The sequence below is a fragment of the Lithobates pipiens genome, unplaced genomic scaffold, assembly GCF_037356315.1.
Source record: "Lithobates pipiens isolate NorthernLeopardFrog02 unplaced genomic scaffold, aLitPip1_a1.2 Scaffold_13, whole genome shotgun sequence".
In the NCBI taxonomy this organism is placed as follows: domain Eukaryota; kingdom Metazoa; phylum Chordata; class Amphibia; order Anura; family Ranidae; genus Lithobates; species Lithobates pipiens.
In genome coordinates this window covers 405,937,753-405,963,483 of record NW_027507718.1, presented here as the reverse complement: position 1 = coordinate 405,963,483, position 25,731 = coordinate 405,937,753, and the positions used below count along the sequence as shown (strand labels likewise).

Here is a 25,731-nt window from a genome sequence, read left to right as displayed (position 1 = left end):
TTGGGGTGCCATTAGAAGTAATGGCATCCCAAACGCGTCCCACATTTTGCAGCCATTTGAAATTGTGGAGCGGAATCGCACAATTCCACCGGCGATCATGTGTGAATGGAGCCTAAACTGTGCTGAACTGCACTGCAATGATGTGAACTATGCCCATATGATTACCTTGGGACTACCTAGTGTTTGGGCTGTCTGTAGTAGTTGGAGTGTAGTTCAAAATGCATCCAACTGTGTTTAGTGTGAAAGGACCCTAATGCCGTGTACACACGGCCAAACTTTTTTGTCAGCAATGGTCCAAGGGGACGAATCCGTCGGACAATTCGGACGTGTGTGGGCTTCATCGGACCTTTGCTGTTGAAAAATCAGAAGGACTTTAGATTTAGAACATGTTTCAAATCTTTCCGACGACCTCGAGTCCGGTCGAAAAATCTGTTAGTCTGTATGCTAGTCAGACGGACAAAAAAAAAACGATGCTAGGGCAGCTATTGGCTACTGGCTATGAACTTCCTTATTCTAGTCCGGTCGTACGTCATCACGGTCAAATCTGTCAGACTTTGGTGTGATTGTGTGTGGCCAAGTCCGTTCGTTTAGAAAGTCCGTTGGAAGTTTGCCGAAAGTCTGTCGGGAAGACCATCGGACCTAGCCTGCCGGAAAGTCCGGTCGTGTGTACAAGGCATTAGGCTTAGGGCCCGTTCACACTAGAAACTGCATATCTACTGTGCATTTTTTCTTGCACTTATACATGCATTTGATGTACATTTTACATGCAGTTGACCAGCATTTTTGTACCTACATTTGTCCAGTTAGGTCACTTCTTTCCCTGGGCTATGTGCATATGATGGGATGCAATGCGTTTGCGTAAATTTTTACACGTTTGCGGTGTGGAAAAATGCAGCACACTCTACTTTTGAACTGCACTGAGGCCCATGGGATTACCTTGATTTTGGATCATCTATGCAGTTGGGGTGCAGTCCAAAATGCAGCCAACTGCTTACATATATTTTGTCCATCTGGCATATGTCACAGGTGTTCTATCAGATTACTGTTACACATCAGATTGTGTAACAAAAGTGACATTCCGACCAAAAAAATACTTACTGCGCATGTGCTATGCGTTCCAACATGCATTCCACGGCGATATGCTTTCCAAACACTTTATGATCTGATGGGTAGTGGTAATCTGATGAAACAGCAGCTGTGGACACCTTAGTACACCCAGGTACCCAGGGGTGTACTAAGATGTCCGCTGCTGCTGCTGTTATAGAACAATCTGAAAGGCTCTGTTGGTAGTAAAGTGGAGAAGTGTATGGAACACATGTTGGAACGCATAGCGTATGCAAGTATTTTTGGGTGGGAACGTCACTTCCGTTACACAGTCTGATGGGTAGCGGTAATCTGATAGAACACTGGGCATTCTGCTGAAAACTCCAACTCGCCAAAATCTCCAACCAAGTCACTTACGGTGACTCTCCAGTAGCAATATTTGGTGATTTTGATGAGTTTTTACAGAACAGCGGCAGCGTATACAGCAATGTTTCTCAAATCCAGTCCTCAAGCATCCGAGCAGGTCATGTTTTCAGGATTTCCCTCAGATATAATGGATGTGGTAATTACTAAGGCAGTGAAACTGATCAAACCATCTGTGAAAAATAATGGTGAGCCTGAAAACATGACCAGTTGGGGGTACTTGAGGACTGGAGTTGAGAAGCATTGGTATACAGTACAGTACACGATGAGTTGGCTGTTTTGACAGAACACCGGGTAAGGAGGAAAAAAGTCGCCTTGGATACAGCCATGTTGTTGGTTAGCATCAGGTGGACTAACAATGTCCACTAATTTATATGATGTACCTTAGTTCTGTCAAAAGTTATTGATGCTGCAGAGTTATCGGAAGTGACGTGGTTGGAGATTTTGGCGAGTTGGAGTTTTCGATGTTCTATCAGGTTAGAGAATCCATCAGATAATGTAATGTTCCATCAGCTGCGCATTACGTTGCACCACTACCAGGTTTGCTAATCTGAAAAAACACCTGCAGTCAGAAGATGGCAATGGACATCTTACTACCTTGCGAGGTGGAAACCTTGCAAGAAGATCTGAACAAATTAATGGGGTGGGCAACTACATGGTAAATGATGATTAATGTAGAAAAATGTAAAATAATGCATTTGGGTATCAAAAATATGAATGAAATCTATACACTGGGGGGAGAACCTCTGGGGGAATCTAGGATGGAAAAGGACCTGGGGGTCCTAGTAGATGATAGGCTCAGCAATGGCATGCAATACCAAGCTGCTGCTAACAAAGCAAACAGAATATTGGCATGCATTAAAAAGAGGATTAACTCCAGAGATAAAACGATAATTCTCCCACTCTACAAGACTCTGGTCCGGCCACACCTAGAGTATGCTGTCCAGTTCTAGGTACCAGTCCTCAGGAAGGGTGTACTGGAAATGGAGCGAGTACAAAGAAGAGCAACAAATCTAATAAAGGGTCTGGAGGATATTAGTTATGAGGAAAGATTGCGAACACTGAACTTATTCTCTCTGGAGAAGAGACGCTTGAGAGGGGATATGATTTCAATTTACAAATACCATACTGGTGACCCCACAATAGGAATAAAACTTTTTTGCGGAAGGGAGTTTAACAAGACACGTGGCCACTCATTAAAATTAGAAGAAAAGAGGTTTAACCTTAAACTACATAGAGGGTTCTTTACTGTAAGAGGGGCAAGGATGTGGAATTCCCTTCCACAGGCGGTGATCTCAGTGAGGGGCATCGATAATTTAAAAAAAACTATTAGATAAGCACCTGAATGACCGCAACATACAGGGATATACAATGTAATACAGACATACAGTATAATCACACACACATAAGTTGGACTTGATGGACTTGTGTCTTTTTTAAACCTCACCTAGGACAGCATGTAACTACACCTGACTCCGTCTTGAATTTCACAGTAATTTTATCAATAAAGTGAGCTATATAAATAGTGTATTGACATCTGTGATATTACATTTTGAAAGAAGCTGGATACCAGCAGTAGGAAGGTGGCGGAGGCCATGTTAGTACACCCCGCACTGCTCAGTACTAAACCTTTCGTTTTTTTTTTTTTTTTTTTTTTATTAAACATCGAAACAGCATCATAGATGTCAATATACAATATTTATTTATATACGCTCACTTTACTGCGAAAATTACTCAGAAATTCAAGCCGTAGTTTGGTGTAGTAAGAGGTCCAATGCTGCTGTTCTGTCAGATTAGCAAACCTGTGGAAAGCATGCGCAGCTGATGGAACATCACTTCCGTTCGCTGATCTGTAGTACTGTATTTCACTATATAAGCTCAGTTTACTGTTAAAAATAAGTGTGAAATGCAAGACTCTGTTGGGTGTAAAAAGATGTCCGCTTGCCACCTTCTCATTGTGCCCTTATGCCCTGTACACACGGTCAGACTTTCCGATGGAAAATGTGCGATCAGATTGTGTTTTCGTAAAATCTGATTGTGTATGGGCTCCATCAGACTTTTTCCGTCGGAATTTCCAACACACAAAGTTTGAGAGCTGGATCAAAAATTTTCCAACAACAAAATCCGTTCGTTTAAATTCTGATCGTGTGTAGACAATTCCGACTGACAAAGTGCCACGCATGCTCAGAATAAATTACGAGACGAAAGCTACTGGCTACTGGCCCGTTTATAGTCCCGTCGTACATGTTCTACGTCACCGTGTTCAGAACGATTGGATTTTCTGACAACTTTGTGCGATCGTGTGTATGCTAGACAAGTTTGGGCCAAAATCTGTCAGAAAAAATCTGACGAATTTTGTTGTCGGAAAGTCCGACCGTGTGTACAGGGCATTACTGTGGGCGACTGCGGGGTGTACCAAGATGACAGAACGTCACTTCTGTTACAAATTCTGACTAGTCGCCTAATCTGATGAAACAGCGGTGTTTCGTCAGATTAGGTGACTCATCAGAATTTGCAACAGAAGTGATGGTTCGTCGCCACCGTCTTGCTACACCCCACACTCATTCACAGTAAGGATACAGTGAGAAGGTGGTAAGTGGACATCTTGTTACACCCACCAGTGTCTTGAATTTTACACTTATTTTTAACAATAAACTGAGCTTATATAGTGAAATACAGTATTTTGAAATCCCTGAGGCTGTTTTGATGTTTATTTTTCAAAGCAGCTGTGTTCTGTCAGATTAGCATTCCTGTGAGATCAGCAGGCTTGCCGCTGCTTTTAAAATTCAACAACTAAACAGTCAGACGGATTTTTAAATACTGCATTTCACTGTATAAACTCAGTTTACTCTTAAAAATAAGCGTGAAATGCAAAACTCCGGTGTGTGTAAGAAGATGTCCGCTTGTCGCCTTCTCACTGTAGCCTTACTGTGGAAGAGTGCGGGGTGTAGCAAGATGGCGGCGACGAAACGTCACTTCCGTTACAAACTCTGAAGGGTCGCCTAATCTGACTGAACGGTGTTCAGGTCCTTGATAGTCAGAAAGATGTCAGCCCCGCCTCCTTCCATTCACTCATGATCGCGTCCTGAAGAGAACACTTCCTTCCCCGCCCAGCGGCGGTCTGACCTATCGGCGGGGGGCTGCTGTATGTCGTGGATGCGGCGGGGGCGGAGTGATCCTTTGCAGCTGACGATGGCAGTGACGTGGGGTGTGTGATCTCGGTGCTGAGACAGGAAGAACACCGAGTACCCGGCAGCCGTACCCCTCCTTCCTGCACTCTTGTTGTCATCGCCCGGCTCCATGGCGAGGCCGCCTCTCCCAGTGCTGGCGGCGCTGCTCTTCCTGTGTGCTCTCCTCCCAGGACTGAGCCGGGCCGTGCAGGAAGATGAAGGGACACACAGGGAGCCGCCGCTGCCGCAGAGACCGGAGCCGGTGGCCCGGGCGGAGGTGAGAGGACAATATTCTGCAGGTCTGGGCTCAGGGATAGTGAGAGCATCCTCACCGTGACCCCAGAGGCCGGAAATATCACAACTTCCGGTGTGTAAGGGGGCCACTGACATTGCAGCTCCCAGAGAGAGTGACCTATCAGCAAGGCCGGTGGGGGTCTATACTTGTGTACAGGATCTGGGGGGGGCTGTGCTATCAGGGAGCTCACCCTAAAGCTCCCCCCCCCCCAACTGATACTTTTATTTAACAAAAAACCCAACTGAATGCCCTTTAGAACCTTTTCCCACCATCCGCCCACATACATGGGTAGGTGGTCCTTGAAGCGGATGTAAGGTTGTCCCGTTGATCTCAGTGAGCAGGCAGTTTTTTTTTTTTGTCAAATAACTTTTTATTATTTTAAAGTGAAACATTACACGTCAAACACTTCAGTTCAGCATTGGGGGAGCGGAAAAAAAGGGATCAGAAAAATTACAGGGGAGAACATACCACAAAAGCATATTGGCCTACATAATACAGCCACCTGGAGCAGGTACCAGCCAGGCCAGGTATAGCTATTCACAGACAGCATGTTCTGCAACACATGTAAAACAGGGATACAGTCCATCCAGCAATAGATCTATCCTCTAGACTTAACCGCCAAACCAGGGTTGCAATCCGAGGATACGTGTGGTAGCGAATAATATAAGACACTTATAATACACTTTAATCCAAACAAACACCCCCCCTCAAGGGGGGGGGGGGGTCTGGAAGAATATAAGGCATAAGGGAAAGGAAGAAGGGAAAAAGAAAGAAGATGGATAGAAAGAGAGAGGAAAGGGGTACCTAAGGATAGAAAGAAAGATAGAGAGGAAGGGGAGGGGGTATGGGTGGGTAGTCATCCGAAAACTTCCGCTTGCCTGTCAGGGTCGATCGTCCTTAAGATTCCAGTGGTTCCAGACTGCGTCGTGTGCTTCCAGCCGGTCCTGTATCCTGGCGGTCATCCGCTCCATAAGCTCCACATCTCTGATGCGGGCGTATAATGCGTCCGGGGTAGGGGGGTGTGTTTTTTTCCAGTGGAGAGCAACCAGACACCTCGCTGCGGTCAGGATGTGGCGGGATAGTTTCTGTAGGGATTTGGACAATTTGGGGAAAGGGACTCCCAGTAAAAAGTGCTTTGGGTGTAAGTCCAGGGGGAGCAGGCAGTTTTATTATAGGAGCCTGGCATGTAACCGGTCGTCCTGATCCCTCTGTGCCGGAGTGCCACCATCCCACACTGGCCAACGAGGACCGGCACACAGAAGAAGATGACGGCGAGGGACGGTTGGCGTAAAGTGGGTATTGCTGCCTTTTGGTTCCTTCTTGAGGACTGGGTCACACTGGTGACAGTGGTGAAAATTGGCCTGGGCAGGAAGGTGGCTGGTATTGAAGTAGTTAAAAGTACTTAAAGTGGGAGTTCCGCTTTTTTTTTTTTTATTTTTTTTTTTTAAAGTCAGCAGCTACTAATGCTGCAGCTGCTGACTTTTGAAATATGGACACTTACCTGTCCAGCGTGCCCGCGATGTTGGCACCCGAAGCTGATCTGTCGATCGGCTTTCGGGTGCCGCCACCTTCACTATGGGTCTCAGGAAGTGAAACCGCAAGGCTTTGTTTCCCAGCAGACAGCGGGGAAGGGACAGGAATTTGCAAAGGTGCCAATTGTGGTATCGGAGGGGGGGGGGGGGGTTCCGATGAGCAGACGTTCCACTTTAGGGTGGAGCTCCGCTTTAACGTCCAGAGGGCTGGAAGGTTGACAACTGTGATTAGCCGTCACAGTGGCCACATGATATGAAGCTAGTCCCACTAGCTACCTATGTCTTCTCTGGGCAGAGAGAGTTTTCAGCAGTTTGGTCTTTGTGTTGGGAGCGTTCTCCCAGGACATGAACATTGCCCGCCCAGCAACGCATTTGTGCAGCATGTGGGCATTAAAGCCCAGCTTATTGCTGTCACACATATGGGTTACTGTGGCGTAAAGGGGTTAAAGTGATAACTAAGGCAATTTTTTTTTTTCTTTTAACATGTCGTACTTACCTGCTCTGTACAGTAATTTTGCACAGAGCAGCCCTGAGCCTCCTCTTCTTAGGTCCCCCACTGGCGCTCCTGGCTCCTCCCTCCTGCCTAGTGCCACTAGAGCAAGAAGCTTGCTGTGGGGGCACCCGAGCAGGCTTGCTCTTGAGCTGCTGCCCTGTGTGTCCATTCACACAGAGCCGTGGCTTGGCCCTAACACCCTCTCTCTTCTGAATTGGCTCACTGGCTGTGATTGGCAGGAGCCAAAGGCTCCTGCTGCTGTCTCACCCATTGAGGAGGGAAAGTCCCTGGAGAGTCTAGGCCAGTGATGGCAAAGCTTGGCAACCCAGATGTTTTGGAACTACATTTCCCATGATGCTTAAGGACACTGCAGAGTGCATGAGCATCATGGGAAATGTAGTTCCAAAACATCTGGAGTGCCAAGGTTCGCCATCACTGGTCTAGGCTCTTTTGCACATTGATGGATCGTGATGAGGCTCAGGTAAGTATTTTGGGCTGATGTACACACAGACTAGGTTGACTGCTGGTGGTCAGAATGTTCCTATCCTGAATCCAATTCTTTCCTGTTAAGGAGAAGGAGGTTGAACCTCCACTAAGCGCTGCAACTTCTAAACTCTAGTAAAAGCCTGTGTACATGGCGTTTAGTTTAGGAGCTTTGGCCAAAAAAAAAAAAAACGCCAAAAGCTTCTAAACTCAAGTTTACAAACTGTAGTGTACCCAAGAACTTGGGGACTGCTGCACACAGGTTTTTCAACTTCATGCGTAGATTGCAAGAGTCCCCTCCCCCCTCAAACCAGTCCCGCAAGGTTTTATTATTGTTCCTAGCTGGTGAATTGAGGTATATTCATCCCTTGCCACCCCTACAGTGATGCAGATGGTCTCTCACAAACCAGTTCCCATGCAATGACATCAGTCCTCTGGATCCCTAGAAGACTTCACTGCTGGACAGTCAATAGGAAATGTCCTTTTTTTTTTTTTTTTTGCATGCTAGCCTCATATTGAAAACGCATAACTTACGAAAATTTTTGTACGACAGAATACAACTTCCCATGATGTATTTTATTACAATGTAACGTATTCTTTCATTTCCAAGCATGTGCAGTCTCGGTCACTTAAATTTTTTTATGGATCCATCCTGTACCGATTTAACATAAATCGTTATGTTGTCATACGAGAAACATGTTTGTGCTTCTCCTTTCGGATGATGTCACGTGAACTGTTGTGATCGTTTCTTGAAAGCTGTGTTCTAATGACTAGATTATCGGACCGGTGCTCCGAAAGCGCTATTTTCTTTTCATACATCAGGGGACATGGAGCCATAGTAGTTACTATATGGGTTATAGGCCACCTTCAGGTGATGGACACTTGCATGCCCTAAGACAAGAAGTTGCCTCCCTATATAACCCCTCCCACTACTGGGAGTACTTCCATTTTTTCACCAGTGTCTAAGGTGTTGGTCACGAGTAAAGATGTGCTGAGCTCCACTGGAGCAGTCCTTGCTGGGGCTAGCCATGCTGCCCGGATCCATTCAAAGTGTCCTATTTTGGGCCAAATTGAATGGTACCCGGTCTGAGGACCTGTAGTCTGCCTCTCATGTGGGGAAAACCCTTCCTTTTGATATAGGGGGTGGAGCTGTAGGCAACATGGGGGGCAGGGCTTACAGCGCCGGCCTCCTCCGACGCCAGGTGCACGTGGAGGCAAGTTTTTAACAGCACACTTTGTTCTGCTGCAGGCTGTGGGGGGACACAACCAAAGAGGTGGCATTATCGGGTTTGGTGACGCAGGCATTTCCTTTGACACATTGTTACTGCTTCAGGCTGGGCATTAATAGCAGCATTTTTTGCTGGACTAGAGCTTTAGCAGCGTATGCATTCCTTCTGGTAGTGCCTCTGCTTTGTGCATCAAGCTATGAGCGGAAGGGGGACAAGGAACACCTCAAAGGGTTCTAAAGGATCGATTGTTTTACAACAACCTAAATCCATGTTCACGAAAATGTCATCCTCATCTGAGAGTGATGCGACCGGTCAGAGGGCACTGGTGTTGCAGCAGCGCTGGACACTTCAGCCCCTATATATATCACTCAGGGGGTTTTTTTTTTCTTCTACCATTTTAAGTTTGGAACAGAAGATTGGTGCTGTGGTCGCTTTCCATAGTGCATCTAAGCGTAGCAGATCCCCATTCATTGCTCAGGACCCTCATACTGAGGTGCAAGGGGCAGGGGATCAGGAAGTTCTTCCAAAAGATCAGGAAGATGCTGATATCTCCCCTTCTGAGGATCCTAATATGAAGGGAGCAGTCTCACAAGAAAGACTGTTGGTACACTCCCTTACTAAGTTGGTTCGCTCAACGTTTTTTGCTGCCTGTAGCGCAGTCTATTGATGAGCCCACCTCTGGTTTTGGGATCACTAAACCCTCCCCCCCATCTGGGGATGCCTTTCCTATCCATTCATGGCTAACAAAAAAGCTGATATATTCTGAATGGAAACACCCAGATAAGCAGTTTTTTCCTCCAAATTGTTTTTCTATACTTTATCCTATGGAGGAGGAATTCTATAAGACTATGTAGACAGTGTACAAATTTTGAAGGATCCAACAGATAAAAAGTTGGAATTTCTTTTTAAGAACAACATTTCTTTGTAAGTTCAGTGGTGCAGCCGGCTCTTGCGGCAATTGGAGTGTATCAGTCCATAAAGGTTTGTAGAGATACTTAAGATTATTCCTGATCAGCAAACCCAGCAATGGGCTGGCATATCAGAAGCACTATGTTTTATGGTAGATGCTATGAAAGATTCTATTATTCAAGCCTCATGGCTTATGCTAGGACTGGTACATACATGCAGAGTCCTATGGTTGAAAATTGGTCAGCCGAAGCGCCATATAAAAAGCTCTTGGCCAGTTTCCGATTTCACGGTGAACAGTTATTTGGAGACGATTTAGATAAATATATCCAAAGGATTTCTAATGGGAAAAGTTCTCTTTTTACCCGTGAAAAAGAAGTTTAGGCATTTTCTCCTTTTTAAACGTGCATCTTCTCCAGTGCCTGGAGCATCTGCCTCTAGACAGTCTAGACAGCCTCCACCATCGAGCTCAATAGGAAGACCTCGGGGGCAGTCCCAGGGCCAAAAGTGGACTTGGGGCAGGAAGCCCCAAAGCAAACTACTAAAAGCCTCCTTTATTGAAGGGGTAGTCCCCTCCTCGGGTGGGGGGAAGGCTTCTACAATTTTCAAAGATCTGGCAGGAACAATGTAAAGACAGATGGGTGGCTTCCTCAGTTTCTCTAGGTTACAAACTAGAGTTCTGAGAATTTCGTCTCCTCGTTTTTTTAAATCAAACGTTCCCAGAGAGCCAGGGAAAAGGAAGTCTTTCTAGGTCTAGATCATCTTTTGTCTCAGAAGGTGATATCAGAGGTTCCCACAGAAGAGCAGGGTTCAGGGTTTTATTCAAACCTCTTCACGGTTCCAAAACCGAATGGGATGGTAAGACCCATTCTAGATCTCAAGGATCTGAACTCCTTTCGCATGAAGTCAATCCGATTGGTTGTCTCTATGCGATAATAAAGATGCTTATCTTCACGTGCCGATATTCCCCGCTCATCAGAAATGTCTACGCTTTGAGGTAGAAAATCATAATTTTCAGTTTGTGGCTTTGCCGTTCGGTCTAGCCACCTCACCGCGTGTGTTCAAAGATCCTGGTGCCTTCTTTAGCCAGGTTAAGGGCTCAGGGATATAACTATCCTTGCCTATCTGCTTTTAGTAGATCAATCAGTCACCAAAGTTTAATCTCAGCCGTAAGCTACCTGGGATTCCTAGGCTGGATTCTCAACCTAGAAAAATCCTCCTTAAAACCGTCAAGATTACAGTACTTGGGGCTGATCATAGATGCCATTGAAAAATAAGGTATTTTTCCCAGGCAAGGCAAGAGTCAGCTCCTTAAAGGAACTGATTTGACTTGTCAAATCAAAGAGAAATCCTTCCATTCAGCTGTGCATGAAATTGTTAGGAAAGATGGTGGCCTCTTTCGAGGCCGTCCCTTATGCGCAGTTTCATTCAAGACAGCTACAAAACACCATTCTGTGGGCCTGGAACAAGAAAGTCCAGGCTTTGGACTTTCCAATGCGTTTATCCCCCAAGGTGTGTCAGAGCCTCAATTGGTGGTTGGTATCCAAGCATGTCTCCAGATCTAAACCCTATTTAGCATCTGTTGGGCATTCTCAAATAGGTGGAGGAGCACAAGGTCTCCAACATCCACCAGCTCTGTGATGTCACCATGGAGGAGTGGAAGAGGACTCCAGTGGTAAACCTGTGAAGCTCTGGTGAACTCCATGCTCAAGAGGGTTAAGGCAGAGCTGGAAAATAATGGCAACACAAAATTGATATTTTGGTCCCAGTTTGGACATTTTCACTTAGGGATGTACTCACTTTTGTTGCCAGCGGTTTAGACATTAATGGCTGTGTATTGTTATTTTGAGGGGGCAGCAAATTTACACTGTTGCACAAGCTGTACGCTCACTACTTTACATTGAAGAAATGTATACTTTGCTACAGTGTCACATGAAAAGATATGTTTACATTTTGGCATACAATTCTTGTGAAGCTTTTTGTTGCCATATACAGAAACAGTTCCTCGTTCATTTATTTCATTTTCCACTATTATTTTCTTGGCACAAGTCTGTTTAAATCTGTGTGAGTCGCTCAGCAACCAGCTTTATATGTAGCACAAATACCTCCTCCTGATTCAGGATACCTCTTCTGTTAAAGGGCTGTGCACCAGTTCCCTGACTTGACTTTGGATTTCTCTAGTCCTGTATGTGTGTGTCCATCAGCACTACAGAGAACACGTATCTATCACACGTGGCATGTTAGCAGTAGTGTAAATGGAGGGCCAGAGAAGAAGCTTTACATTTTTAATATATACTGTTTGACATTTACAATGCATTTCAGGTTAGGAATGTTCCGAGATTATCTGGAAGAACTGGTTTGCATGATAACTACAGTTCCCAGTGTGGAGTCATCCCTGTAACTGTGTCGACCTAGCTAATCTGCCAGGGACCATACAGCTAGAGGTCGACCGATATGGGTTTTTCTCTGGCCGATGCTGATATGTTAGGCTGATTTTTTTTTTTATTTTTTTTTATCCCCCCTTCATCTCATAAAACCTAACAGACACCTTTCCCACTGGGGCATTTTTTTAGGCGCTTTTGGGCTAAAAATAGCGCCTGTAAAGTGCCTGCAAAACGACTCCCCTGCAGTCTGTGTGAAAGATGGAGTGCTTTCACACTGAGGCGATGCGCTGGCAGGATGTTAAAAAAAAAAAAAGTCCTGCAAGCAGCACGTTTGGAGTGGTGTATACCGCTCCTCCACCACTCCTGCCCATTGATATTAATGGGCACCACTGCCGAAGCGCATGCAATGCGATTTGGCAGCGGTGCTTCACGGGCGCATTGAACCTCTTCTTCGGCCGCTAGCTGGATTATATGCGCCCCACTAGCAGCCGAATAGCACCACTAAAATGATGGTAAAGCGCTGCTAAAACTAGCAGCATTTTACCATCAACGCCTGCCTGCTCCAGTGTGAAAACAGCCTATAAAATAAAAACAGGTAGTCAAAACTTTTGGACGAAAAAAAATGGGCTAACTTTACTGCTTTAGTTTATTTTAATTTTTTTTAAATCATTAAGGCCCCTTTCACACTGACGTCCTGTTCAGGCCCGCCTGTCAGTTTTTCAGGCGGACCTGAACGGGTGCTCCATAGAGCTCTATGGAGCATCGGATGTCAGCGGTGACATGTCCGCTGACATCCGACCCGCTCCGATCCGAAAAAGTGTAACGGAGGAAAAAGCTATTGCGGTATGGCACTGCGGTCCGTCGTCATCCGATCTCCCATAGGCATAAAATATTGCAACCGCTATTTTATTCCCTAGGGTCTCTGCTAAAAAAAAAAAAAAATATATATATATATATATATATATATATATATATATATATATATATATATATATATATATATATATATATATATATATATATAATATATATATAATTTTTTGGGGGTCTAAGTGATTTTCTGGCAAAAAATACAGGACTTTTACTTGTAAGCAACAAGTGTCAGAAAAGATTTAGTCTTTAAATGGTTAAACTGAGAACTCTACACACAGAGTTGAGTTCATTCATTCAAGTGTAAACATTGTATCTTTTTGCTCTTTTCTTGGCAGCCTGCCCAGAGAGGAGGAAAGTCGCTTCTATGAAGACTAGGGCAACTTACATTAACTTCTATTACAGAAGTCATTTCCAAGTCGCGCTGTAGTTCTAAAATCAGCCTTTTTATCAGCTCAATCGGCCGATGCCGATTAATTTAAAACCGGCAAATATCGGCCGATAGATCAGTCAACCTCTAAATACAGCTCTGTACGTGTTTTGGGAAGATTGACCAGAATTCTTTCACTTTAGTGGAAACATTGAAGGGCTTTGCAGTTCATTTTATTGGCAAAATATTTGCGTAAGTGAAGTGCATGGGGCCTTCATTTGCACAGATAATGCCATGACAAACATCTTAATTGTACACTTATGAAAGCGACTATTGTATAAGCTCTTTATATTTAAAGTGTGTGTGTATGTGTAATATATATATATATATATTTTTATATATATATATATATATATATATATATATATATATATATATATATATATATATATATATATATATATATATATATATATATATATATATATATCTATCTCTATCCACATATTAAAGATCCGTAACATCAAATGATCATAAAAATAAAGATCAAAAACCATGTTTAACCCCTTAGGATACAAAGAGTCTAAGCGATTTATCCAGTAAACTTCTTATTTTTCTCAATTCCAATTCCCTGTCACCCCCTCGTCTGTTTGGAATACCATCAATTACCATGCACCTTAATTGAGAAACCGTTTGGTTCGTTTCTAAAAAATGTCTAGATAAATGCTTAGCCCGAAACGTCACCTGAAATATACCTGATGTAATGTAATTTTTATTAATACATTTTCATTTGATTGTGCAGCAATGCCTTTTTTTTTTTTTTTTTTATATTGAGTCCATGGGAAGGATTTGTTTGCTGGCACTTTATTATTTATTTATTTTTTTAATAAGGACGCTCCATGCATCTCTTTGGAGTGACGGATGTCAGCGGTGACATGTCCGATTTTGCTCCGCTAAATCCAGACGGATAGAAACCCTATTTTCCTTCCATTGATCGCATGAAAACAGACAGGCAGGTCTGTTTTCATCTGATCCCCCCTATAAAGGAGAGTGGCACTCTGACAGGTCTGTCTCTGCACGGTGATGCAGAGACAGACCTGTCTTCTGCCTGCTCAGCGGGGATCAGCAGATCAATCCCTGGTGAGCAAGCAGAGTCTGTGAAAACAGACAGACATCTGAAAGAGCCCTAACACACATGTTATACCTACCTGCTCTTTGCAGGGGTTTTGCACAGAGCAGCCCAGATCCTCCTCTTCTCGGATCCCTTTTCGGCTCTCCTGGCCCCTCCCTCCTGTTGAGTTCCCCCACCACAAGATGGCCAGAGACTGGGGACATGCTACAGGAGATGGCCAGAGACTGGGGACATGCTACAGGAGATGGCCAGAGACTGGGGACATGCTACAGGAGATGGCCAGAGACTGGGGACATGCTACAGGAGATGGCCAGAGACTGGGGACATGCTACAGGAGATGGCCAGAGACTGGGGACATGCTACAGGAGCTGGCCAGAGACTGGGGACATGCTACAGGAGCTGGCCAGAGACTGGGGACAGGCTACAGGAGCTGGCCAGAGACTGGGGACAGGCTACAGGAGCTGGCCAGAGACTGGGGACAGGCTACAGGAGCTGGCCAGAGACTGGGGACAGGCTACAGGAGCTGGCCAGAGACTGGGGACAGGCTACAGGAGCTGGCCAGAGACTGGGGACAGGCTACAGGAGCTGGCCAGAGACTGGGGACAGGCTACAGGAGCTGGCCAGAGACTGGGGACAGGCTACAGGAGCTGGCCAGAGACTGGGGACAGGCTACAGGAGCTGGCCAGAGACTGGGGACAGGCTACAGGAGATCAATGCAGCCTCACTGTGCCCAGCAGCCTACCAGTGCCCGCCATGTAGCCTGCCTGTGCCTCACCAGTGCATATAAATACACACACGCACACGCACACACACACGCTCACACACATATAATACACATATAATACCCGTGCACATCACGCGCACACACATATAATACACGCGTGCACACGCACACACATAATGCACACACATAATGCACACACGCACACACATAATGCACGCACGCACACACATAATGCACGCACACACACACACACATAATACACGCACACATCACATTCACACACGCATACACACACACACACACACACACACACATATATATATATAATACACGCATACACACACACACACACACATATATATAATACACGCATACACACACACACACATATATATATAATACACGCATACACACACACACACACATATATATAATACACGCATACACACACAAGAATGGATAGATTTAGGGCAGGTATGCCTGGAGGGAGGCTACCCCTCCTTAAGGCTGGGTTCACACTTTTGCGAATTGGATGCAGAGTTCCTCGCATCCAATTTGCATAACAGGAAATTGTGACTGGTTCTTTATGGAGCCGGTTCACACATCTCTGGAGTGGCTCTGGTGCGAATTGGACAGGAGCCCCGTGCATCTTTTGGTTTGTTTTTCAGGTGCAAATTCAGCCAAAAATGCAGGCTGAAATTGGACCTCAACTATTGAATGGAGACACACTGGACCTCTGCTGTGAGCTGCTCTGTGCTGCAGTGTGAACCCAGCCTGAAGGAACAGGGATGAATGCGACCCAGCAAGAGCACAATGGCAGCAAAGGAATCCCATGCGTCCCTGCACCCAATTCATCCAACTGAACAAAAAAGTGTGTGTGTATATATGTGTGTGTGTGTGTGTGTGTGTGTGTGTGTGTGTGTATGTATATATGTATATAACATTTTTTTTTTTTTTTTAAGGGATGCGCCGAAAATTGTGTTTTTGGCAAATTGCCAAAAAATGGGGGCGGGGCCTGGGCGGCCCATCTCCTGTACCATGTTCTGCAGTCTCTGACCATCTCCTGTATGAAAATATTTTTTAAAAAACAATCATTTTCGGTATCGGTGCTGTTACGGTATCGGTTTTCTGCCTAGTGTATTTTTAATTTTCAGTATCTGTTTCGGCACCAAAAAACCCATTAGGATATAATTCTACTTCTGACGAGCATGACGTTCCCACATGTGGGCATTATTGTTTGTACAAGTGATAGGGCTCACAAACAAAAGTGCACATTTTGCCTTGATATTACACACACGTGTATGTACAAACAAAACCCTTAGCTAAATAAAGGTGAAGTCATTAGAGGGGACTGTAATGTTAATATATGTCTGGAAATTTAACTTGGATTAATTGCCCTCGTCAAGGCAAAATGTGCACTATTGTTTGCGAGCCCTACCACTTGTACAAACAATAATGCCCACATGTGGGAACGTCATGCTCGTCATAAGTAGAATTTATTTTGGTTGTAGGTCATGGATAAAAATATGCAGCTAAATTTTAAAAAGTTATGTAATTTTTACTATATTGGGTCAGATTTCCTTTGATAACGAAGTAAAAAAAAAAAAAAGTAATCCAGTAACACCACCAATAGAAAAAATAAATAAGTAGGGCTGTGGAAATTAAAGATTAATTCCTTGATTTAATTAATTTTTTTTTTTTTTTGATTGGAACTCGCCTCTCCGCGGGCTTCCGGGTCTTCAGGGAGTTCCGTTGGAGATCCGGTGACTTCATGGACATCGGCTTCGCTGGACTCCTCCCCCCTTCTCCAAGTGCCTCTGTCTGCTAACGAAGGGGGAAGGAGTCGGTGATGTTGAAGTTCTGGTTGAACGTAACCTGTACAGGGAAGGAGCTACGCATGACGTCACCCGCTGCTGCCCTACGGAACTAACTCGATTGTCAGCTTTACATGCTGTGTTTTTATCACCTTTATGTGAATAGTTTGTGTTTAAACACAAAAATTAAATCTTATACTTAAGCAGTGAGCACTTAGATCTTTTTTTTCTACCCATGACCTGGCGTCCTTGCTGAGATTGAAGGAGACATGAGAGAAAGTTTATGGTCTGTTAACCCTTTTGATACCCGCTTGCATGACCACCTGTTTGCAGAGGGGTCCATGCCATAAGGAGAAATTGATTAGTTAGACCGGGGGTGAAGGGATTGGCATGCTACTGTAGGAAAAAAATTACTGTATTTATCGGCGTATAACACGCACCCCAAGTTTAGGAGGGGATTTGAAAAAAATTGCATTTAAATGCCCATCAATGCAGCCTTATCCGTGTCCATCTGGAGCCTTGCACGGTGTTCATCTGCATGCTTGTCAGTGTCATTTGCAACCATGTCAGTGTCCATCTGCAGCCTTGCCCAGGCTGCAGTTAAACTGCAGTGACATGTCTGTGTCACTGCAGTTTGAAAATAGCACAGCCGAGATACACAGAGCCGGTCCTGTGTATCTCGGCTCTTCTCGGCTGGGTGTGACTGAGCGGAGCTGAGCGCTGCCCATATACATACATAGCTGAGTGTACTCGGCTAGGCTTCGATAGCTCCATTCACATTCGCGCCAAGTCCCTGTGTTATGTCCATCATAGGGCAGGACTGGGCGTGACTGAGCGGAACTAGGATAGCTGAGTACACTCAGCTATGTATAGATATCGGTGGCGCTCGCTCCTCCGCTCACAATAGGCGCGGGATCAGCGTATAACACTCACCCACGATTTTCCCTGATTTTAAGGGGAAAAAGTGCGTGTTATACGCCGATAAATACGGTACTTATGTCAGTGCTACAGTTTGAATTTAAAACGTATTTATGTGAAGTTAAGTCATGGATTGTGGAATCCAATAGTGTCGGGTGATTGTATATAGTGTATACCACATTTACCACTGACTAATGCAGAGTTGCAATGCAAGGAGATCAGCTAAAAGTAGTTGGATCTGTATGTATGTTATAGTTAATCGAAATAAAAAAAAAATGTATTAATCGAACATGAAAATTTTAATCAGTAACAGCCCTAAAACCAAGGTATAATTTATGGCGATACATGAAGTAGTTGCAAATGTATGCTCTGTTTACCAACAAGTGAAAAAGTTGCAAAACTGAGTTCAGGTTTCTTTCTTTAGCAGTAGGGAGTTGAGCACAACACACAGGGGTTGATTTACTGAAGCAAATCCACTCTGCACTACAAGTGCATTTGGTAGTGCAGTCGCTGTAAAAGGGAAGCTCTGCTGATTTTATCATCCAATCGTGTACAAGAAAAAAAATACTGTTTTCCCTTGCATGTCCCTCTCAGATCTATAGCGAGTGCACTTGTAGTGCAAACTGTATTTACCTTTAACCACTTTCAGACCGGACCAATTTGCTGGTCAAAGACCAGACCACTTTTTGCGGTTCGGCACTGCGTCGCTTTAACTGACAATTGCGCGGTCGTACGACGTGGCTCCCAAACAAAATTGACTTCCTTTTTTTCCCACAAATAGAGCTTTCTTTTGGTGGTATTTGATCACCCCTGCGGTTTTTATTTTTTGCGCTATAAACAAAAATAGAGCGACAATTTTGAAAAAAACGCATTATTTTTTACTTTTTGTTATAATAAATATCCCCCAAAAATATATAAAAAAACATTTTTTTCCCTCAGTTTAGGCCGATACGTATTCTTCTACATATTTTTGGGAAAAAAAATCGCAATAAGCGATTGATTGGTTTGCGCAAAAGTTATAGCGTTTACAAAATAGGGATAGTTTTATAGCATTTTTATTAATAATTTTTTATTTATTTTTTTACTAGTAATGGCGGCGATCTGCGATTTTTATTGTGACTGCGACATTGTGGGGGACCCATTGGACATTTTTGACACATTTTTGGGACCATTGTCATTTATACAGTAATCACTGCTATATAAATGCAGTGATTCCTGTGTAAATGACACTGGCAGTGAAAGGGTTAACCAGTGGGTGGCAGTGTAGGGGTTAAGTGTTCCTAGGGGTGTGTTACTAACTGTGGGGGGGGTTGGGCTTTCATTTAGTGTACACTGATCTCTGCTCCAATCACATGGAGCAGAGATCAGCGTCACTAGTTGCTAGGCAGAATGGAAAAATGTTGTTTACACAGCATTTCCTCCATTCGGCCGCTCCGTGAGACGATCGCGGGGATGCCCGCGGCGATCGAGTCCGCGGGTCCCACGACCGGACTCACGGGGGTCCCGACCAGCGCGGGAGCGCGCCGGCGCGCTCCCGATGGTAGGGCGGCATCGAATATTGGACGTGCCTGTACGCCAATATGCCTGCCCGTGCCATTCTGTCGACGTACATCGTCGTGCGCTGGTCGGGAAGTGGTTAATAAATAAACCCCATAGTGTGTGTGTGTGTGTGTGTGTGTGTGTGTGTGTGTTTTTTTTGTTCTGGGTATGTAGCCTTACTGTATCATCTGGGTGTTGGCGTGTAGGCGCTGCTTCTGTAACTTTTTTCAATTGTATAAAAGATGTTTGATCATGTTAATGGTAAAAGAGGTGTGGACAAATCTTTCCGAAATCTACAGTCCTAGCCAAAAGTTTTGAGAATGAACAGATATTAATGTTCAAAAAAATCTGGTGCTTCATTGTGTTTAGATGTTTTTGTCAGATGTTATGGTATACTGAAGTCTTTCAGTCAATATTGCAGTGTTGACCCTTCTTATTCAAGACCTCTGCAATTCCCCCTGGCATGCTGGTGGTCAATGTCTGGGCCACATCCTGACTGATGGCAGTCCATTCTTGTATAATCAATGCTTGGAGTTTTGTCAGAATTTGTGGGGATTTTTTTTTTTTTTTCACCCTCCTCTGGAGGATTGACCACAAACTCTAAATGGGATTAAAATCTGGAGAGTTTCCTCGCCATGGACCCAAAATGTTGAGGTTTTGTTCCCCAAGACACTGTTATACATTTTGCCTTCTAGCAAGGTGCTCCATCATGCTGCAAAATACATTGTTCATCACCAAACTGTTCTTGGATGCTTGGGAGGGAGAAGTTGCTCTTGAGTATCTTTTTGTACTCTTCTTTATTCATGGCTGTGCTCTGCAAAATTGTGAGTGAGCCCACTCCCTTGGCTGAGAAGCAACACCGCACATGAATGATCTCAGGATGCTTTACTGTTCACATGACACAGGGCTCACCCTTTTTTATTTTTATTTTTTTTATTTTTTTTATTTTTTTCAGTATGCCACAAACAATTGTAAAGGGGATTCTTCAAAGAAAATGACTTTACCCCAGTCCTCAACAGTCCAATCCCTGTACCTTTTGCAGAATATCAGTCTGCCCCTGATTTTCCAGAAGAGAAATGGCTTCTTTGCTGACCTTGTTGACACCAGGCCCTCTTCCAAAACTCTTCACCTCACTGTGTGCACATGCACTCACACCTGTCTGCTGCCATCCTGAGCAAGCTCTGCACTGGTGGTGCCCCAATCCCGCAGCTGAATCAACTGTAGATGGTACTGGCTCTTGCTACACTTTCTTTGGCACCCCGAAGACACCTTCACAAATGCAGTGGAAAATTATTATTTTTTTTTTTATTGGACGAAGTTCATTTTCATGGCAAAAGAGGGACTTTACAGTTAATTGCAATTCATCTGATCACTCTTCATAACATTCTGGAGTATATGCAAATTTCCATTGTAAAAAATGAAGCAGCAGACTTTGTGAAAATGAATATTTGTGTCATTCTCCAAATGTTTGGCCACGGCTATAGATGCCTATTTTAAGATGTTAAGAGTCGGTAACATTGTAGGGGTTTTTTTTTTTTTTTTTTTTTTCTGTAGCCTGTGCAGGTTGGTGAGTCGGCTCACTAAATCCTTTATTTTATTTTTTTTCGCTCAACCCACGGGACTGAATGAAAAAAGACGGATCGCTGTACTAACAAGCGCTGTTCGTGCAGCGTTGTCCCCCGCTGTGCCTTTGTGTTCTGACAGGGGGGCCATAGGCTGGCAGTACTGAGCTGATGTTGGTTTTCCAGCATGGCCGCTCAACAGAAGCTGGTCATGAGATCGGCTTCTGTCAGACAGGGAACTGTACACACGGCCCGAAAGTCAGCCTGTCTCTACTAAACCGGCTTATTTTGGCCGGTATTCAGTCCATTTGTTCCCAGCTTTAGGCAGATGGTCTTCATTCTATATTTGGAAGAGCAGACTGGTTTACGTGCCCTACTGCAGCACATCTCTACCACAAGTCAGAGCACAGGTGCAGTGTACAGCTCTGCAGACACCGCCTCCAGCTTACCTGCCCCCATCTCCATACCAGCAGACGGTAATGCCAATGAACTATGAGGACGCTGATCATCACCCTTGCAGTTCACTAAGAACTACAAGCAATCTGCCATGATGGCAGACTGAACTTGTAGTTCATTTATTCAGATTGCAGCACCCCACTGGTTTTATTTTTATTTTTTTTGAAGAGCGTGAGTGGGGGGGAGGATTTCCTGCTCGCTATAACATTCTCCAAAATGTCAAGTAATCTTTTAAAGATGCAAAGTATAAGAGTTTAATAGAGTTTAAGGCATCTTTTTTTCTGGTAGGAGCAGCTCTGGCAGTCACTGGTATTATGTATGTAAGCTATATGCTACACACAAAAAGCATGTTTGCAGAACTCAATAGCTCAAGCTGGAATTTACACACATTCTAACTCGTTAGAGCAGTGACTAATCCCACCTTTCATTCCTGTCTACTGAGGACAGAGATAGCATTTGAAAAGTGTCAGCGCTTCCTTTAGGAAATCTGTATTGTTCAATGAATCCTTTGTAATAAGTGCAGCCGGTGTTTACGTGTGTGTGTTTAAAAAAAGTTTATATAAAAGGTAAAATGGTAGGTAATATCAGTTTTGGGTACAGTTGGCTTTAATGAAGTATTCTATTACTGAAAGGTGATCTTCTTTTTTTTTTTTTTTTTTTTTTTTTTTTTTATCCATTGGTTTTAGTCTTTTCTCACAGTGATTTCTCTTTTTTTAATTCTGATTTTATTCTTTTTCACAGAAAATGCCAAGTCTGCCCCCTGCTGTACACGAACAGAACATGGCATTTACTTCTTCTGCTAACTTGGGATTTATCCATGCCTTTGTAGCTGCTATATCTGTGATCATTGTTTCAGAGCTGGGAGATAAGACCTTTTTTATTGCTGCCATAATGGCAATGCGTTATAATCGCCTGACTGTGCTGGCTGGAGCTATGCTCGCATTAGGACTGATGACTTGTTTATCAGGTAAGTAGCTCTTTTTTTTTTTTTTTGGCAGTATTCCTTATTTCTACAGCTTGAATATTATTTCTGCCATTTTATGTATAGTTTTAAACTTATTTTATCTGAAAAATGTGGTTTGCACAGACTGAAGTCGCTTGTTCAGCAGACTGTTGTATAGTAAACTCCCAACAATAGATTTATAAATTACATTGGATCTCTATGCTGTATCATTTCAGCTATGGATTCTCTGAGCTGGGATTGACCTGTTACAGGATTGCTCTGTAAGAGTCCCATATAGTATAGACTAGTCCTTAAATACAGTCTTGTGTATCTGCAGTTATAACAAAATGTGATATGCAAACTTATTTTATCATATAATGTGCTGCCTTGTAATATCGGATTGGGTAGAAAGGTCGATATGTACAAGTTCTTGACTCATAAAAAAAAAAAATAGTCTGTCATAGTTCTTCTCATGTTTCCCACAGTTCTGTTTGGATATGCTACCACGGTCATCCCCAGGGTATATACATACTATGTGTCCACTGCACTCTTCGCTATATTTGGAATTCGAATGTTAAGGGAGGGATTAAAGATGAGTCCAGACGAAGGTCAGGAGGAACTAGAGGAAGTGCAAGCAGAAATTAAGAAAAAAGATGAAGAAGTAAGTATTCCTTGTCAGGAGTTGCAAGCTAATGAATTTTTTCATGTATTGTTTTTTGTTATAAGGGTTGAAGCACACAGGACATTTTTACAGCTGCTGTTGGAGGCCAAACGCCCCCAACAGCAGCTGTAAAAATGTCCTGTGTGCTTCAACCCTTATAACAAAAAACAATACATGAAAAAATTGTGTGTGTGTGTGTGTGTGTGTGTGTTTTTTTTTTTTTTTTTTTTCTGCCTCCAAAAGCCCCTCCACGTTAGCCTATGGGATTGATTTACTAAAGGCAAATCCATTTTGCACTACAAGTGCAGTCGCTGTAAATCTCAGAGGAAGATCTGAAATGAGGGGAAGCTCTGCTTTTATCATCCAATCATGTACCACCTAAAATGCTTTTATTTTTTTTTATTTATTTTTTTCCCCTTGCATGTCCCCCTCAGATCTATAGTGTCTGCACTTCCAAGTGCACTTGCAGTGAAAAGTGGATTTGCCTTTAGTAAATCACTGTGTCCATGCACACACAAACTGTCAGTCGTTTGGAGACATAAGCGTTTAGTGGCAGAAAAAAATTAAACTTAAATAAAAAAAACTGTAAAAATGAAAAGCTGTTTTTATATTATAGAGTGTTTTCAATAAAAAAAAGCCCAAAAACGCTAATGTGGGAAAACACTAAAAAAGCTAATGTGAAAAAAACTGCCTTTTTTTTTAATTTTTTTTATTTTTTTAGTGCTGCTGTAGCGCTGGTGGTTTTTAAAATGTCCTGTGTGCAACATCTGGGCAGCTGAAGCCCTTAACCACTTGCCGACTGGCTCACACAGTTATACATCAGCAAAGTGGCACAGGTGCGCAAAACAACATACCCGCCGTACGTTGCGGTGGCTAGTGGGTGCATGCCTGCGGGTCCCGCAGACCCTATGTCCGCTGGTGGCTCGCGATCGTGACATGGAGAGGCAGAATGGAGCGATGCCTATGTAAATGGCATTTCCCTGTTCTGCATAGCAGCATGACGGGGATCTACTGCTCCCAGTGATCAGGAGCAGTGATCTGTCATGTTCTAGTGAGCTTATCCCACCCCCTACAGTTAGAACACCCCCAGGGAACACACTTATTAACCACTTCAGCCCCAGAGGATTTTACCCCCTTCCTTACCAGAGAACTTTTTGTGATTTTTTCACTGCGTTGCTTTAACTGACAATTGCGCAGTCATGCGACGTTGCACCCAAACAAAAGTGACATCCCTTTTTTTCCCCACAAATAGAGCTTTATTTTGGTGGTATTTGATCACCTTTGCGTTTAGTTTTTTTAGTTTTTTTGCCCTATAAACAAAAAAAGCGACAATTTTGAAGAAAAAAAATATTTTTGACTTTTTGCTATAATATCCAATTAAAAAAAAAACAAAAAAAAATTTTTTCCTCAGTTTAGGCCGATACATATTCGTCTACATATTTTTGGTAAAAAAAATCGCAATTGGCGATTTGGTTTGCGCAAAAGTTATAGCATTTACAAAATAGGGGATAGATTTATGGCTTTTTTTATTCATGACTGCGACATTATGGCGGACACTTTTAACACATTTTTGGGATCATTCACATTTACACAGCGATCGTGCTATAAAATTGCACTGATTACTGTGTAAATGTGACGGGAAGGGGTTAACACCAGGGGGCGCTGCAGGGGTTAATATGTTCCCTCTGAGAGTGATTCTATCTGTGGGGGGAGGGGACTCGCAAGGGGAGGAGACCAATCGGTGTTCCTCTGTACTGGCAACACACCATCGGTCTCCTCTCCACTGACAGGACATGGTTTACATACACAGATCCACGGTCCTGCTGTGTTCCCAGGCAATCGCGGGTGCCCAGCGGACATCGCGGCCGCCGAGCACACGCATCGGGTCCCAAGCAGGTGCGGGTGCCACCTAGGCGACTGGGAATCAGCGGACCGTCATGACGCCCACCCAGGATGGGAGATCCTTATATGACTATAGGCCAGGGCCAAGTGGTTAAACCCTTGATCCCTTGATAGTGTTTAACCCCTTCCCTGCCAGTGACATTTACACAGTAATCAGTGCATTTTTATAGCACTGATCACTGTATAAATGCCAATGGTCCCAAAATAGTGTCAAGTGTCCGGTCTGTCGCAGTCGCAATAAAAATCGCAGATCGTTGCCATTACTAATAAAACAATAAAAAAAATAGTTTATAATAAAAATGCCATAAATCTATCCCCTATTTTGTAGACACGATAACTTTTGCGCAAACCAATCTATATACGCTTTTTGCGATTTATTTTTTTTTTTTTTTTTTTTTTTTCTAGCACAAAAAATAAAAACCACAGAGGTGATCAAATACCACCAAAAGAAAACTCTTTGTGGGGAAAAAAGGGACGTCAATTTTGTTAGGGTACAACGTCGCACGACTGCGCAATTGAGTTAAAGCGACAGTGCAAAAAGGGCTTGGCCAGGAAGGGGATAAATCCTTCTGGGGTTGAAGTAGTTAAGTATATATATATATATATATATATATATATATATATATATATATATATATATATATATATATATATATATATATATATATATATATATATATATATTATAAAAAAAATTTCCCTGTTGGCCCTCCTAAGTAAGTCATTCTAGGAGGTGTGAGAGTATCCACGTAACCATAGCTTTTAGCAGAGTTACAAATAGTTTTATTGGTTATTGGCTTTTTTTCCCCCATCAGTTTCAGCGATCTAAACTCCTGAATGGACCTGGAGATGTGGAAACAGGAGGGGGACCCATTGTTCCC

At 43.5% G+C, this 25,731-nt stretch overlaps 1 protein-coding gene across 1 annotated transcript in view; it reads left to right on the top strand.

Moving 5' to 3' along the window:
• The first annotated feature begins 4,600 nt into the window (after positions 1–4,600).
• The window catches only part of TMEM165 (transmembrane protein 165), a 26,332-nt gene continuing 5,201 nt past the window's right edge, over positions 4,601–25,731 (top strand). Inside the window, exons 1-4 of the mRNA XM_077477473.1 lie at positions 4,601–4,914; positions 22,086–22,311; positions 22,773–22,948; positions 25,666–25,731. The exon at positions 25,666–25,731 is cut by the window's right edge and continues 117 nt beyond it. Of these exons, the coding sequence (XP_077333599.1) occupies positions 4,768–4,914; positions 22,086–22,311; positions 22,773–22,948; positions 25,666–25,731 (615 nt within the window). The 5' untranslated portion in view covers positions 4,601–4,767. The remainder of the gene's footprint in view (positions 4,915–22,085; positions 22,312–22,772; positions 22,949–25,665) is intronic.